This window comes from Engraulis encrasicolus, chromosome 3 (assembly GCF_034702125.1).
Source record: "Engraulis encrasicolus isolate BLACKSEA-1 chromosome 3, IST_EnEncr_1.0, whole genome shotgun sequence".
Lineage (NCBI taxonomy): Eukaryota > Metazoa > Chordata > Actinopteri > Clupeiformes > Engraulidae > Engraulis > Engraulis encrasicolus.
In genome coordinates, this window is record NC_085859.1 from 6,346,089 (window position 1) to 6,362,899 (window position 16,811).

Sequence of the window (16,811 nt, forward strand, 5' to 3'; positions counted from 1 at the left end):
GGTCGGGACCCAACTTATGGGTCGCCAAAGATCCACAGTGGGTCGCGAAGCCCTCTTGATTTTAAGGGTTTCGTTTTAATACCATATAGCCCATGTTGAATATATGACAAAGTAAAGCTTTTAAACTGATATATGCATAGAGGCAACAAAATGTAAGCGACACATTAAACAGTCATTCTATATTTGACTGAAGACAAATTGAGGAATACAATTTTCTAATGAGTTTCCGCATGACTCCCTCTCGCCTGGGACTCCCTCTCGCGTGGGCGATGATTGGGTCACCAAAGCTTACAATGGTAAAAATATGGGTCCCTGAAGAAAAAGGTTGGGAACCACTGGGATAGAGGAAGATATACAGTAGACTAGAGCATGAGGGAGGGGGTACTCATGGTATGACAAAAATGCTTAGGGGGTACATGAGACAAAAAAGAAGTTGGGAGACACTGTGTGATTGAAGTAATGCATTTCTTTACAAGCTTGGGGAAGAATGTCCACTCCATGATTTGCAAGTTTAAAAAGCTGAACATAAGGGTGAATATTTCATTTTAATCTTTATGTCAAGCATACAAAACACCCAGATGTTTAGTCATAGCCTATTGTAGGCCAGCTATGTTTTACTAACTGAAAGGTGTTAACTTTGGTTTGTTTACCATACCGTCTACTTCTAAGAGTGATTTTGTATTCTGAATCTTTTCAAAAACTGGGGGGGATCAGCAAAAAAAATGGTCATGATGACTGCTCGACACGGCAATCTTCATCTTCAATCTTCCGGATGACAGCTTGGCGCCGAGGAGCCTTTCTTCAGCGTCCATGGTTTGTCTGTCAAACGGAAAGGTTTTGCATGTCATTTGATGCCCAAACATTCAAAGTTATTTACAAATGTCCGTAGAGGATTAACTTGGTGTGGCAGACACAAACCAAACAATATTTTACGCAGATGTACAACATGAAAATTGGAGCATTCTGCATTGTCATACAAAAGCAATGTTGATACTGAGTATTGCTGACATGGATTATGTTTTGCCAAACGGTACGCCGACCCCAAAGACACATCTGCATGTTCTGTGTACAGCTCTGTTTGTAGCCTAACTTCCCATTTATCTTTAATTGCGGCTACATTACAACGTGGTGAAGTAACTTATAGTAAGCTAGGTCCGCCACTCGGCTGGCTCACGTTAGATGCTAAGCTAAAATTATTATGGTCATCATAACAAGCTCTTCAAGGTTTCGTTAACCCAAAGTATCATTTTATTAATAGCATGGTATATTTGCCATACTTACCGATCACCAGTTCCATTTGAACTTGTGTTGCTGTTTTTATGACAATCAAGGGTTTCTGTGTCGACCAGTTCCACAGCTGAAAAGTGGGTTCAATATTTCTGCTGGGGACGCCATGTCATATTCGGGTGGGAGGGGCGGGACATGTCTTGAAGTGTCTGTTTGTGGATTGGCCGGCGATGTCGACCTATCAGCAATGTAGCTCAACGTTGTCAAGGTGATTATTATATTTCCGCATTTTTGGGGCGGAAGTAAATCAGCCGCGGTTGCTTCAAAACCGTTGAATGGAGTTCTATCGAACTCCGCAGTCCAGTTATACTATACACGTCAGTGTGCTGAATTGAGCAATGGCACATATATTTGCCTTTATACAGCATTAAAGGTACACTGTGCAGGAAATTACCAAAAAATGTAGGCCTACTGCAACTATGCTGCTCATTGAAACCGAGTCGCCTATTGCCAAATTTGACCTTTTCATGATAGTTTACTAAGTAATAAACTAATATTTAAATATGGCCCAAGTACAGTCATTTTTGCAGCTGAAAATGGCTATTTCTGGAAATTCAAAATGGCAGACCATGGAGAAGATCACCCTTTTCACGAATGAAAAGTGCAATTTTTCCAGTCATAATGAATACTTAGAATTTCATGGTGGTGGTAAATATTCATGAAAAAAAGGTAACATTAGTGAATGGGTAGCATGAATTCTGGAAATAAACAACTAAAAATCTCACAGTGTCCCTTTAAATGGAACGGCATACCAGAGGGCAAGAGAAAGGTTAGGGACGCTGGCCCATGGCATTGAATGTTGGATGTAAACTGCTACATATAAACCCACTGGTGTTTAGCACTGTGGTTTTTTTTTAACTTTTTCAGATTTGTTCTTTATAGAAGATGCACCATTTCAGCCAGGGGTTGTGGAACCTTTTTCATTCAAGGGGCCATGTCAAATTCCTCCCAAGGGCCGTACTATGAACACAAGCCAGGCATTTATAGCCTGGTAACAACCATCGCGTGAGAACCACACTCTCTAGGTTCCCTGAATATAACTTAATTGTATTGCAAATTCCTTTATAAAGTGTGTCACAATAGAAGCTGCATAACACTAACATTACTGTATAGCAGGGGCCATAAACAGCCCTCGAGACACACTAGTTAGCGAAAGGGGGAGGACGCTCTTGACAATGACGTACACATCTGCGCCAGAGTCATTGGTCTGCCCTATGTTGTTGTTGAGTAACTGCCAGCGATTGGGTGAGAGTTGTCCAATAATTTCAAACCATAACGGAGTGCAAATTTCCTGCTTCCTACAATCGCTTCAGAGCAAACAAATGCCAGACCAAAAATACGAAATGAAATGGTAGTATTATGGGATGGTCAGGACCAGGCTACCATAAACGGCCCTCCAGACACACTAGTTAGACTAGTAGGTCCCCCACCCTTGATTTCAGCGATATGAGTAATTCAGAGCCAGTTCACCACCACTCAACATGGAAATAATACAGCAATTAACTTTTTAGAGAAACAGGGCAGCATTTATTGATTTGCCCATACTTGCAACATTTCCAAGTATTACACGAATATTTTTTATTTATATTTATATCTTCTCAGTGTATTTAATACATACATAGAGGTAGAACATTGGACTAGTAGTGACACCTTCCCTGTTTACATTGCCCAGGTCGATCTACAAAATGACTGCCAGGATTGCTGTGGAAAGGGGGAAGATCTTTTGTAAAAAAAAAATTGCCTCGTATTGAGGAAAACCTCAGCCTATACAAGCACAATAGTTAAAATTTGCTGCTTAATATGAACTTTCTAACGGAATGACTATGAACTAACTTGAAAATAATTTCCATCTACTCATATAATTGTAAAATATAAGCAAAAATAAAAGCAAATATTTAAGAAAGCAAATCTGGTTCTTGTGATCTTGTAAAACTCTCTCCGCATTGAGAGAATTCATATGGTTGGTTTTCCCCTTGCACGTTTGTTCCTGAGGGTCCTCATGACCAAAACTCTTCCGACTCTTCTCCTTCTTCATTGATCAACATCATCCTGTGACGCCCTGGGCCAGGAACACTAAACGACTTCTCCATCTCCTCTTCTTCTCCTCCCTCTCCTTCTTCTTCTACATCTTCCTCAATAGGTGCTCTCTCCAGTTCCTCCTCCTCTACTTCTTCTTTAATAGCGCCGATCTTCAGAAACCCTGGGTCAGGGGCAGTAGACGACTCATCATCCTCTTCGGTTTTAATGTCTTGGTCCAATTCAGGCGTCAGAAGAGGCCCTGGGCCGGGAGAGCTAGGCGCCTCCTCCTCTTCCTTCTCCTGAAATTGCCCCCCTCCTTCATGGAGTTTCCTCTTCTCTTCAGAGTGTCTGTTTAGATGTCTCGTCAGTTCGCACTGGCGTTTGTATATCTTCCCACATTGAGAACACTGAAATAGCTTCTTCTCAGTATGAAACCGTATCTCATGCCTTTTGAGGTTGATGCTGCTAACGAAGCTCTTTCCACAAATAGAGCACATTGTGTTCTCCTCTCCATTCTGGCTTCCATTAGATTGGAGACTTTGGCCCTCACCTGCAACACAAATCAAACAGTTTTCAAGTCAAGTCAAGTCAAGTCAAAGTTTATTTATAGAGCACTTTAAAATACAACAAGATAGCTGACCAAAGTGCTGGACAGGCAGATAAAAGGACTTGAGGACCCCTTAAGACACAAAGACAACAAAAATAAATAAAAATAACCAAAGAAACAGTGCAATCTTTGAAGCACTTAAAAACAATAATAACCAATGGAAAGTGCATATATACAAGAAGTGTCTGAAAAATAAAAATAAAAAAGAGGCTAATTAGGTGCCAATGAATATGCTAAAACTACAGAGGGCTCATGTAACAAATTAGAAGAAGGGCAAATAATAAGTAAAACACTAGATAAGATTTTCAGACACGGCATAATTTGTTTATTTTTTTAATAGGGGTCAATCCACATGAAATCACAGCAGACTTGTGCAAATGCAGTTCTGGTGTATACTCTGTCACTGAAAGCCACACTAAGGTTGCCTAATTAGAATCCATGCCTGGTAAACCAGCGCCACCCGCTGGGCCGCCGAAAATTTTCAGCTGCGAGTGGGTCTGCCCTCGGATCTGAGAACGTTTTGAACACTGTGCCCTGAGTCTGGCAAAACCAATTACAACGCAGAGATTTGTTTTTAATCAAAGCGGGCAGGGTTTTGGAGGAGTGACGACGAAGCTTGCAACACCGTTGGGAAAGCATATCAACGGCAAAGATCGCAGATTGGTCAGAGCGCCGGCATGGTTTGAAAAAACAACAGGTTGTTCTCATCAGCAATCGTCCGAGGTATCGTTCATCGGGGCCAGACTAAATTACTCCGGTCTCACATTCAGGCTGGTTCATCAGGCTATGAAAGCCACACTAAGGTTAATTAGAATCCATGCCGGTCAGGACAATAACCATAAAATCTATTCAAGGGTGCAGTAGGTATAATAATAATATGGTAAGAGGAAAAGCGCTCATAGAGTGCAGACCTCCACCAAGGAAGCTATTTGATTTGACATTTGACATTTGACAGGGGTGAATGCTCTGACTAGGGCTCCACCATTTCTTTCTTAATAGCCAAACAGGGTTCAAACAGAGATTCTATAAGTATAAAGAGATATGACAACATACTCTCTTTGGTTCAACTGTCCAAAATATGTGAGGAATAACAAATGAATGATTGGAATAGTTAAAAAATGTGGGCAATGAATCTATAATCCATGAAAGTTTAACATTATTGATGGAATTATGGAAATAAATGAAATATTTCATGATATTCATTTTCAATATTCTTTTTTTTTAACCCGGAGCTGTAGGTCCTCATAGGAAATGATTGGGAGAGATGGGCAAGGCCGGGAAATGACGCCGGCCGGACTCGAACCGGGGTCCCCGTGGGACCATTTCTGTGACCAGGGGCAAGAAATTTAGTCAAAATTCATGAAACTGACACAGATTTTGTGTCCCTAAGGTCTGTCTCCATTCCACAGAATTTTGAGAGATCATGTTAACAGGACTTAACATCTCCAAACTGAGCCATTCGTTTTACTGTTAAAACAGCGTCTCTATTGTGAAGGGCCTAGGAGGTTATACGTTTTACATTTTCCAGACTTCCGTAAGGTAAGCAAGCATAATAACAAACAATGATTGTTGATGACATTAAGTGGGCCTTGTTGAGGAAAGCCCGATTTATAATGCAGTAAAAAGCTAGTGCACAGAAACAGCCAGTTTCTTTATATTGCAATACAATGTTAAAAGGGCACAAATAAGTATATTTTTTGTAGTACATTTGTCACATTTCAGTGTTCAGCCAACAGCCCAGTTCAATAGCTAAGGCTACAGTACAGTTCCCAGTTGCCCCGGCGCCTGAAGGGCTAATTTTGAAACGGAAGTTATAATGACGAGAAGGAAGGCTAGCAGTCACAAAAACATTACTAGGCCGCTAAAGGAACCTGGATACACGAGCACTATGTTGATTCACTCATACATTGTGTTATGTTGAATTTAAAAAAACACATTTTGAGCGAGAGCTTAGTAGCCCTGTGCTTAATGAATGAACACAAGGGGGAATGGTAGATTATAGGCCAGTAGGATTTTGTTGGATAACAAAACACAGGACATGTTTGCACTGCAGGTCTTATGGTATAATTGAGGGAACTATAAAGTTTGCGGTTACCGGCTGTGGTTATGTAGAGTATAAATGTGATCAATGCAAGATCTAGTTTCTACACCTTTATTATTAGTGCCTATACAGCCTACTAGCTTTCTATCTTTCTGATTTTCCTTCACCTGTAACACAAATTGGTTTTCAGGTATTATTCACTTTTTTTTTTGCAATCAATCCATATGCAATCATACCCTACTGGTGTGAATACAGTTGCGGTATTGGGCCATTTCACATGAAATCAGACACTTTGGGACCCGACCGACACGGATTTCAATCATACTTGCTGTGCCTGTTTAGTAGCAAGGTAGCACCCCAATTCATATTCTGAGGGTTGTTTTATTCAATGTTGTTTGTGTAATTTAGAGCCAGAAAAGAGCTTTCAAACAACAGCACGGACATCTTTTTGTGACTTACACTGACTGATATAATCAAGGCTGAAAGCATAGTGTCCTACCCTCATATGTAAACCTTCGCTAGTCTGTTTCTCCCTTAATATTGGTGTCAGATTCACACAAATGCAGCTCTGGGGTGCTACCTTGCTACTAAACATGCACAGCCTAGTATGATTGAAATCCGTGTCGGTCTTGTCCCAAAGTGTCTGATTTCACGTGAAATGACCCTATTTTACCCTGCCACTGAAAAAACACTCTTAGCGCAATCAGGCCGACTGAGAACCGTGCTGGTGCCTGTTCCCGCACCTAATTGCGAACCGGCCGTCGTGTTCACACCACAGATTTTAGCGTTCGTGAACTGGAAAGTTGGTTCGCAATGCGGACCGCAAAATACTGGGTTTTTCTCCGCGAACCGTGACGACAACATGGACGTCAGCAGGTTCATCCGGGTAACACAGTCACGTGCAGAAAAAGTTCAGAGCCCGGTATGAACACGGGCGGTTCGCAGCTAAGCACTTTAGTGCCGAAAGTAACTGGTGCGGGCACTGGTTCCGGCTCCATTCTGGTCGGTCTGAAAGCCCTATCTGAGGCTCATTAAAATCCACACCGGCCAGGACAATGATATGCGTGTCCGCAGATAGAGGCTCTACCATCTTGATCTTTCCTGTCCTCACCCTCTGCTCTGTAGGCCATCTCCTCTTCCTCTCCTTCTTCATTGATCATCATTATCATCCTCTGACACCCTGCGACAGGAACGCTTGATGCCTCCTCCTCCTCTTCTTCCTCAAATTGCCCTCCGCCTTCAGGAAGTTCCTGGTAGTTGTTTTCACTAGAGTGCGTCAACAGATGCTTCTGAAGGCCGTTCCAGAAAGTATAGGTCTTCAAACACTGTGGGCACGCATATGGTTTTTCCTCTGAATGTGCGATCATATGTGCTGTCAGGTGGCTCTGCCGGTGAAATTTTCTCTCACATTGAGAACACTGAAATTGCTTCTTTACAGCATGAAAAACTGCATGATGGTGTGTGAGGCCTTTCCTCTCAGTGAACCTCTTTTTACAATCAGAGCATGGAAATGTCTTGGCTTGACGACGTCTTCTTTTCCAGTTGTCCTCTCCATTCTGGCTTGAATTAGATTGGACACTTTGGCCTTCACCTGAAACATAAATCAAATAGCTTTCAGACACATCATAATTTTTATGTTCCTAAGAAGTTTCCCAAAAACTCACTAGTAGTACTTAAGCGTAAGTAGTACTTCAGTCTGAGGGGCCCCCTTGGCAATATATCACATCACTATAAGTTTATGCATTCAATAATTGAATAGGCCTACATACAGTATTTTTCTCCCACATGAAATTAAAATGCTTGCACAAAGTGCATGCACGAGGTTAAAAAAAAGTGTATAAACGTTTAGTAATGAAGTGAGACCTATTTCTGATGTATTGGCTACGCGGCACCTCATACTTAAAGGGGCTCCAGGTAGGATTAAAAGTTTCATTAATCACGGTCCCAAGTCAGCCGACGCTTATGCGAGTCATTAGTAAGTGAATGATGGCTCTCGCGACCACTTCCACGGTCCGCTGTCAGAAAAACCCCACATGCAAGTTTTGACAGCGTGGTCCGAAGAAGTGTCGTGGGAAACACTTTTCATTTGAAAACATCGCTTCACATACCGTATCCAGATTTGTATCAGCTGCTGGCATTCCGTGATGAAAAACAGCCTCACAGCCAGTTTATTTGAACAGCATTTTTTCATTAGGGTGTAGATTTTGAGACAGGCATTCCACAGGCACTGCACAAACGACATCATCCTACCTTGTGCCCCTTTAAAGATATCCTATGCAACTTTGACATAAACACACCGATATAAACAACTTTATAGCGGCCTCTAGTGGTTCTGCCGAAAATCTGCATTGAACTAAATTAGACAGAGATTATGTGCAAATTAAATTTCTCCGTCTTCTGTAATTGGCCAGATTGCCTTCCTTGCATTCAGCTCTCTCCACTTTTAAGGGGCTTTATCGTATATGCGATTCTCCCCCTTGCTTATGAGTTTGCTGCTTCATCTATTCACTTCACACAACTGCAATCATGTTTGCACTTCCTTCAGATGAAGCCTATTATTTGATCCACTTGTTCCTGGCAGATATCCCCGTCTTTATTTCACATTTCCAGTAACTATATAGTAGGCTAAGCCTACCTGTACGTTACAAGAACGAGGAAACAAAAGGCTATTGCTTATTTTGTTGTCATTATAATAAAGATTTCGAAGTTGAGGTGACAAGACGCGTTTTTATCTTGTGTGGTGTTGAAAGTGAAAGTGGACATCCAGAGATCACATTTTGTCTCCTCTTGATCGGCAACAACATATATTTTTAGCCTCGCTCGACTGATTGTGTCCTTTGACATCAAGTAAAATGTGCGACATCAGATTTCAACTCGTATACATTTGTGTAGCTTTGTAAACTAAACGAGGTGGCGTGTGCTTTGATAATGCTAATGCATAAATCCCAGTGCAGTGAATGAATGACAAAATCCACATCTTTGCTCTTTTGGCGTTCGGCTCTCTCCGGTTTCAAGCCCTTTTCCAATGTTCACACAAGCGATTTATTTGCCTGTCCAAACCTTTCATCTCAATTAGCTTGTGATTTATTTGCAGTCCCATTCGTTGTTTTTGCTGCATGCCAGCGTGATTTTTCGTGATCAGCTAGCCAGTAGCCAGCTTTCAGCGAGCTGCTGCTGCTTAGTTAGCAAACGAAGGGGAATGGGTCTCGTTCCGCTCATACAGCATAGAAATCTAGACGCCCCTAGCGGCCGCAAATTCCACAACAACAAAAGGCGCGGCGCCGCCAGGCAAAACTGCAAGTGCTGTTTCGGAGCAGGAGCACTAGGCGGTGATGGAAATATTGCCATTTTCGCCATAACGGGTCAGTCAAGGAAAACCTTGAGTTGAAAGCCATTTCATGACTATGAAAAAGTTGCATAGTGTTTCTTTAAGTAACTTACTACTAAGGCTTAAGTACCACCTACGTTTTTGTGGGAAACAGAGGCCTGACAGTTTTGCCCATCTGATCTGCAACTACAGGAAACGTCTGGACCAGATTGGCTAGGGTTATTGTGGTTAAAGGAGGATAAATCACCACCATTTGAAATGTGAAGGTGTACTTACTCATTGATCCTTCCCATTCTGGAAATGTGATCATATTTTGGCCAGAATGGATCCTTTTCTCGTGTTTCCTTAGCCAAGCAATTGAAGAAAACTCTGTTCCACATAGAGAGCAATGTGGACGCCTTTGGTGGGATTGGAAATCCTTCTTCAGAGCAAAAGTCTTTTTGCAAAGACAGCACTCGGATGCTTTTTTCTTCCTCATGTGTGTGTTCCTCAAGTGAACATTAGATGGTCTCTTTCTGATGGATCCCTTTCCAGCGTGGACTGCCATGTGCCTTGTGAATCTGGACTGAAGGATACACTCGTACCCACACTGTGCACACTCAAACAGCCTGCCCCCTGTATGGACTCTCTGGTGTGTCTCGAGATAGCGCATATGACTAAACTTCTTTCCGCACTGTGAACACTCACATGGCTTTGCCCCTGTATGGGTCCTCTGGTGCTGCTTGAGATGGTCCATTCGTCTAAAGGTCTCTCCACATTCAGAGCACCGATGTTTATGGAGAAATCTCTGCTGGTTCCTGGGATTGTGCTTGTGCGTACAATGCCTTGAGAGGTTGATCTTGTCAGTGAAGCTCTTTCCACAAATAGAGCATGGAAATGTCTTGGCTTGACGACGTCTTCCTTTCCTGTTGTCCTCTCCATTCTGGCTTCCATTAGATTGGAGACTTTGGCCTTCACCTGAAACATAAATCAAACAGTTTTCAGACACGTCATCATTTTTATGGGGTTTTTTTGTTGTAAGGGTCAATCCATATGAAATCATACCAGACTGGTGCAAATACAGTTCTACTTAAACATTTTCTTTTGCCTTAAGACATGTAAAAGTGTTTATCTTTTATCTTTTTAACATCAGCTGATTTTAAAGCAAATCACTCATCGACATCATAGTGACCCTCTGATGAAGATGGAAGTAACACCGTCGAAACATGTCAGGTAAAAGATAAAAACTAATGTCTTAAGGCAAAAGAAAATCTGAAGTGTTTAAGCAGAACTTTGCTCTCAATGTGCATGTTGCCCATGTTCAGGTTGGAAATTAAAAAAGAAAACATCACATAAGACAAGTCTCATTGGCATTTTTAAGAAGAAGAATTCATGGAGAATGAAGAAAAAAATAAAATAAAAATCTGTGGACAATCCCACAAGGGGTTCTGGAGCTCTGAAAATGACACCCAAAATGATTTGTCAGACTTGTGAGGTCTTCTGGTCAAACACTGATGGGGTTTCCTTTCTATTTATAGCTTTTTATGAGAGTGTTCCTACTTGTCTCTACAAGGGTAAAAAATCAAGATGCTATGTTGGGCACAAATATGTATTCTGAAGGCCTAAACAGAGCACAGCCAAAACTCCAGAACAATTTGTATAGTCTTTGAGGGAATGCTATGACGATGCAGGATCATACAGACCAAAACTGACAGTTTAGCAACAAACTATTCCAATCTATGTACCAGCAAGCCAAATTTGAGCTTCCTACATGGTTTAGTTATTGAGCTAGGGGCTTGTGAATTTTGACAAAAAAAAAGAGTGTGAACAAAATGGGCACCCCCCTCCCCTAGTAAAATTGGCTGTAACACGGAGAGTGTACATCTTACATTCAAATAAATTTGCAGTGTTTCTCTTAAGTACCATGGGTACACTTGGTAATATTTTCAGATTTTTTTGAGACCTAAGTGCGCGGGCACTTGTTGATTTGGCGTGGAATGACCCGTATGTCACTTGTGCAAAAGATACAATACAGTATAATCCTACTGTAACTTCAAGCTGAAGTTAAAAAGAAACATGCTAAATGGTCGCTAATGTTGACTGCTATCCGCTAATAACTTTGGTTTAGGGACAGCTAGCCATATTTACTAGCAGAGACTAACCTACTGGCTCATAACGGACGCCACAGCCTTGCAAAATATATCATTACATTACATTACATTGCACTTAGCAGACGCTTTCATTTTATTCAAAGCGACTTACAACTATTATTTTCAGGGTATTGGTTACAGTCCCTGGAGCAATGTGGGGTTAGGTGCCTTGCTCAAGGGCACTTCAGCCATGGATGGAGATGTAGGGAGAGGTCAGGGGGGATTTGAACCGGCAACCCCTAGATTGAAAGACCAACTCTCTAACCACTAGGCCAAGGCTGCCCTAACTATTATTTCTCAGGGTATTGGTTACAGTCGTTGGAGCAATGTGGGGTTAGGTACCTTGCTCAAGGGCACTTCAGCCATGTATAGAGGTGTAGGGAGAGGTCAGTGGAGATTCGAACCAGCAACCCCCAGATTGAAAGACCAACTCTCTAACCACTAGGCCACGGCTGCCCACAAAGCAACGTCAAAATATAGGGCGACTATGCGCAGTCACCTTTTCATTATTGTTTCACAATATTGCGCATGGCGACACTACCAAAACAAAGGATATGAAAGAAAACGTTGACACAATTATGATTACTGCCAAACCGCTGGTTAGCTCTTCTTTTATTACCGCAGTGATGAAAAATAATAACCGCCCCAGCCCTACTGCGGTGTTAATCGCCCCTTTCTGAGTCTCTGTAGCAACATTTTTTTTTGTGTGTGTGTGTGTCTGCCAGCGCGACGAACGCACTCATGCCTTATAACCACAATCACTTCCTCAACCTGTCAACTGAAAGTCGTGGATCAAATTAATTGTTATTAAAGCCTTTTTAAAGAACTTTGGTCAGTGATTAAGTGTAACGCCGGTGTTAGATAAGTAATAAGCTACTTGAGTCCGTGGGTTATGCTCTATTGATAACGGGTAAGGGGACGTTTACGACACTCCGCTTCGCGTAGTACCCCACTCCACTTGCCCGTTATCAATCCAGCATAACCCACAGCCTCTCGTGTCTTATTGCTTAGTTAACTTGAACTTGAACCTGTACTCACCCTCGGTGATGTACTCCATCTCCTCTTCCTGTCCTTCTTCATTGATCATCTTCCTCAGGAGTTTGTGGTGGTTGTTTGCTTCAAAGTGCTTCATCACATGATTCAACAACAATTTTTGTATAGCATATCTCTTTCCACACGGTGGGCACTGATATGGCTTTCCTTCTACATGTGTGGTCTCATGTATTCTCGGGCTCTTTTTAAGAATTTTATGGTAGTCGTTTTTTTCAAAGTGCCACAACAGATGCTTCGCAAAGCGGGTCCTGCCATTAAATCCCTTTCCCCTACACTGTGGGCACTGATATGGTTTTTCTTCTACATGTGTGGTCTTATGTATATCCAGGCCCCCTTCATGAAGTTCCTGGTAGTGCTTCATCTGATGCTTCTCAAAGCGGCACTTGGAAGAATAGCTCTTCCAACAATGTGGGCATGGATATGGTTTTTCCTTTAAATGTGCCCTCACATGGTTTTTCAGGTCGCACTGGCGGTTAAATATCTTTCCACACTGAGAACACTGAAATTGCGTCCTTACAGTATGATGCTGTATCTGATGCCTTGTGAGGATGATCTTGTCAGGGAAGCTCTTGCCACAAACAGAGCATGGGAATCTGGGTTTGGTTTGATGATGTGTTCCTTTAGTGTTGTCCTCTCCATTCTGGCTTCCATTAGATCGGACACTTTGGCCTTCACCTGCAACATAAATCAAACAAATGTAAGGAGCGTCAGTTTTTTAGTTTTTTTTTTGTTTGTAAGGGTCAATCCATACCAGAAATGAGATATCATACCAGGCTTGTGGAAAGGCTGAAATTCCACACTAAAGTCAAGTCAAGTAGGTTTTATTGTCAATTTCTTTACATGCACTGGTAATACAAAGAATTTGAAATTACATTTCTTGCTTTCCCATGCAGACATAGACTAATCTAGGTAAGGACATAGACAGTATAGACATAGACAGTACTTATACATGGACATAAGACAGTATGGACATAGACAGTGCTCATACAGACATTTAAAGTGCAAGACTGGACAACAGAAGACTTGTAGAGAACATACATTAAGAGGAGGTAATTGTTGTGCTTTTGTGCTTTTCCTAAAAGTCCTTTATAGCGTTCTGACATATGCAACTTCAGTCGCTTTGAAAACGGGCGTTATTGGCCGCCTACGTGCACGAGCTCTATTCTATGACTGACTGCCAGTCTGATCTGTGTTTATGAAGCGCAGAGCGGGGAGCACGTCCGGAGCCTTCGAAAGATGTGTCTCCGTCGAGTTTTAAGTCCCCTGACAGAGACGGCCACAACTAACCAGATAGTTAAGTGACCAGGGGCGGCCTTATCTCGCTAAACCTAGGAAAAATTCACTGACGTGGCAATACTGGGTTACTTTAGTAATGTGAGGTGGTGGCGGGGTCTTGGTGGACGGTGGAGTTTTCTTATAAGTGAAAGCCCCAACAGGGAAACTCCAACTCCCAGTTGGGCTTTCACTTTCACTTCCTCTTTCCTGTACTCACCCTCTGTGCTGTGTTTCACCTCCTCTTCCTCCTCATTGAGCATCATCATCCTCGGACGCCTAGGGCCAGGAACACTAGACACCTCCTCCTCCTCCTCCTCCTCCTCCTTTTCTCCATCTTCATCTTCATCTTCTTCTTTCTTAATAACGATGAGCTTCAGAGACCCTGGGCAAGGACCAGTAGACGACTCATCCTCTTCGGTTTTAATATCTTGGTCCATTTCAGGCACCTCGTCCATTGCTTTATCTGGAATTAGAGAAGATCATTACTGCACTAGTAACTGGGCAATTCCATGTAAATGCCAACTAAGACCATTGCATGACACAATTGACTTTTCATTGAAAAATCATCAATTCCAAAATCAAATCAGGGCCTCTATTCAGAAAGGTAAACAACTTCTGTCATACAGCGCTGTGTGGAAATGTTTGCCCCGTAACCTATTTATTTGCTTTTATTGCATCTTTGTCACTCTGAATCGTTTCAGGTCAAGGAAATTGAAATGGTAGATGTAGAGATATCCTGACTGCAAACTGGCCATTTTATGACCCGTTTACTCTTATGATGGAACAATAATGTTGCAACATATTAGAGAATGTAATTTTCCATCATTATGGGGTAATACCTAAAGACTGTGCTCCAAAATATAATGCCTTGGTAGCTATGTATGCGATTTACCGTGCCACATGAGTGAGAGGACCATAACCAAGGCACTACTGCACCCCCTTACCATACAGCCTACGCCGTCTTTTAGACTGACTATATCAAGCTGAAATATTAATCTTCTGTGTAACCTGGAGGGTGCATACATGACTAGCCTACATAACGATGATGTAATCAGAGGACAGTTTCACATGTCTTCTGGGTCCATCTAGAATGAGCTTTGCCACATGCAATCTATTACTACTGTACTACAATCTTAACATGTTGTGAGAGAGCTTCAGGTCAGGTAGGTAATTTTTTTTAAAAAATATCAAAACTATGTGGAGCTTAATTGAAAAGTGTATCGGTAATTTTATTTGGCGGTGATGGTCCGGCGGATATTTGGCGTGGACTGACCCTACCGCTGAACTAATTCCCACTGACAGTTTTGTTTTATAGCATGAACACTCCCGCCCTTTGATAATTTTACCTGGAGGTCTGGAGTGTTTGGGGTGGAAAGGGGAGCAGAGCTATTGTTCACAAACGTGGCCTTTTAAATAGCTAAATTAATCAATTTGCCGTGACACTGACCAAACAAGGCAGACACCTCGTCGTAGGGCTATATTCCTCTGTAACAATCATATAAAAAAAAAATCAGGTGTAGTTCTATTTTTTCGTCAGCATCTCGTTATCTGGCCTAAGTACTATAAGCAAAGAAAGTAGATCCAAAGGAAGAAGCGTCATTTTGTTTCTTTTCCGGTATCCACTTTATGTCGGGTGAACGCCCCCTTAGGAGACCTTCGGTTAGGAGACCTTCGGAGTCCTGAGGTTGAGAATAAATCAAGCCCCCTTAGCGCTGTAGATGGCGGTAGCGCACGTCTTGAGCAAACACCTCAAAAATAGAAGAAGAAGGAGGGGACAACGCCCCCTTAGGAGACCCAACTTGAGCCCACGCTTTTGCATTGAGTGGGCGTGGTTTGCGTTATCTTCCTCTTATCCAATATTTTTGGTATTATCGTTGCTAACAATGGGAAATTGCAGCAACCTTGCTAACAGCCCTGCCGACAAACACATCTGGTCAGCGAGACAGATACATCACTCACCTGGAATGTGAAGCTGTGATTGACGTGGTTTACGCCCTCACCAGCTCTCTGTTCATTCTCTTATTTTTGGTATCAAATCAAGCAGGGCTTCGGTAATGCTGGAAGAAAAGGCCATAACTTCTTTCTCTCTCACTGCAGAAAGTTTTCGCCTGCACAGCACAGGCACTGTTGTCACTCTGAGAATGTGAGACAGGTGGTCGTCGCGTGCCTGCGGTAGTAACAACTGACGTGTCTTTCAAAACAAAAGCCCCACCACGGTCTAGGCAAAAGGGCAAGAACTACTATAAATTGCAAAAGTGTCGTCAGGCTGCCAGACTTAATTAATCATCTTGTGCGCCTTTCAATCAGTATCTTTGTACAGAAAACCAGGCCTCTATCAAGACAATGTTGCTGCAAAACAATATGTTGAAATTTTGCTCATGCCACTCACATTATCTTGCTATATAGCGTAGTATTATCCTGCTATAACACAGTTGGTTGTAGTAGCCTAGTTGTCTTAATTTCAACTTCATGTGGCAGGAAAAATAATGACAGCAAATTGACAGGTTTTAATTCAAACGTTTTACGTGAAACGTAACTATCCTCAAACTTGGTATGTTTGTATCACTTTAAAAAAAAAAAAATGCAAATGAGGCCTTCTTCATTTTAAATACGGTATGTCAGGGTCCAGGGAAGAAACCATGAAAATGGTGATGGGACTGGGAGGTGCATGGGCAAAAAGGATACTGGAGAGAGAATGGAGGAGAGACAGTGCAGAAGGAAGAGTCAGAAGAGAGGGCAAGTAAAAAAGACCAGCTCAACCTGCTGGAGAGGTCATATTCCCATATCATGTAGGGATGTTAACCAGTAACCGGTTAACCGATAGTCGACCGGATCAACGATAACCGGTTACATTTTCTGCCACCGGATAACCGGTAATAAATTATAATAATAATTTCCTCCCAAAAAGCCCCCAAAAAACTATAATTTTGAGGTTTTGGTACGATAATTCAGCATTTTCCATCTGGCGACACTGGCTGGACATGACAGGTCCTGTCTGAGCAGCAAAAAGAAAGGCTTATGTGAAAAATGCAATTTTAAAAATTCTATCAGGCACGCTAACGTTATATCATT

The 16,811-nt window shown here is 42.1% G+C and overlaps 1 protein-coding gene and 1 long non-coding RNA gene across 2 annotated transcripts; both read right to left on the minus strand.

Moving 5' to 3' along the window:
- Nucleotides 1-612: 612 nt before the first annotated feature.
- Nucleotides 613-1,608, minus strand: LOC134445197 (uncharacterized). The gene is made up of 2 exons (XR_010034198.1): nucleotides 1,282-1,608; nucleotides 613-819 (listed from the first exon to the last, which is right to left on the minus strand). It is a non-coding gene; the product is annotated as an uncharacterized LOC134445197 (long non-coding RNA).
- Nucleotides 1,609-3,284: 1,676 nt separating this feature from the next.
- Nucleotides 3,285-14,660, minus strand: LOC134446486 (zinc finger protein 420-like). Its single transcript, XM_063195854.1, has 5 exons — nucleotides 13,957-14,660; nucleotides 12,450-13,139; nucleotides 9,559-10,239; nucleotides 7,042-7,545; nucleotides 3,285-3,856 (listed from the first exon to the last, which is right to left on the minus strand). The coding sequence occupies exons 1-5, from the start codon at nucleotides 14,192-14,194 to the stop codon at nucleotides 3,285-3,287; spliced, it is 2,685 nt and encodes an 894-aa protein (XP_063051924.1). The 5' UTR covers nucleotides 14,195-14,660.
- Between the last annotated feature and the right edge of the window lie 2,151 nt (nucleotides 14,661-16,811).

Excerpts from the sequence above, each read along its gene's own strand:
- LOC134446486 (XM_063195854.1), bottom strand. The coding sequence starts at position 14,194 with ATGGACGAGGTGCCTGAAATGGACCAAGATATTAAAACCGAAGAGGAT. Across the intron at positions 7,546-9,558 it reads AGAATGGGAAGGATCAATGA|GTGAAGGCCAAAGTGTCCAA; the intron begins GTAAGTACACCT and ends TTTATGTTTCAG. Across the intron at positions 3,857-7,041 it reads GGACAGGAAAGATCAAGATG|GTGAGGGCCAAAGTCTCCAA; the intron begins GTAGAGCCTCTA and ends TTTGTGTTGCAG.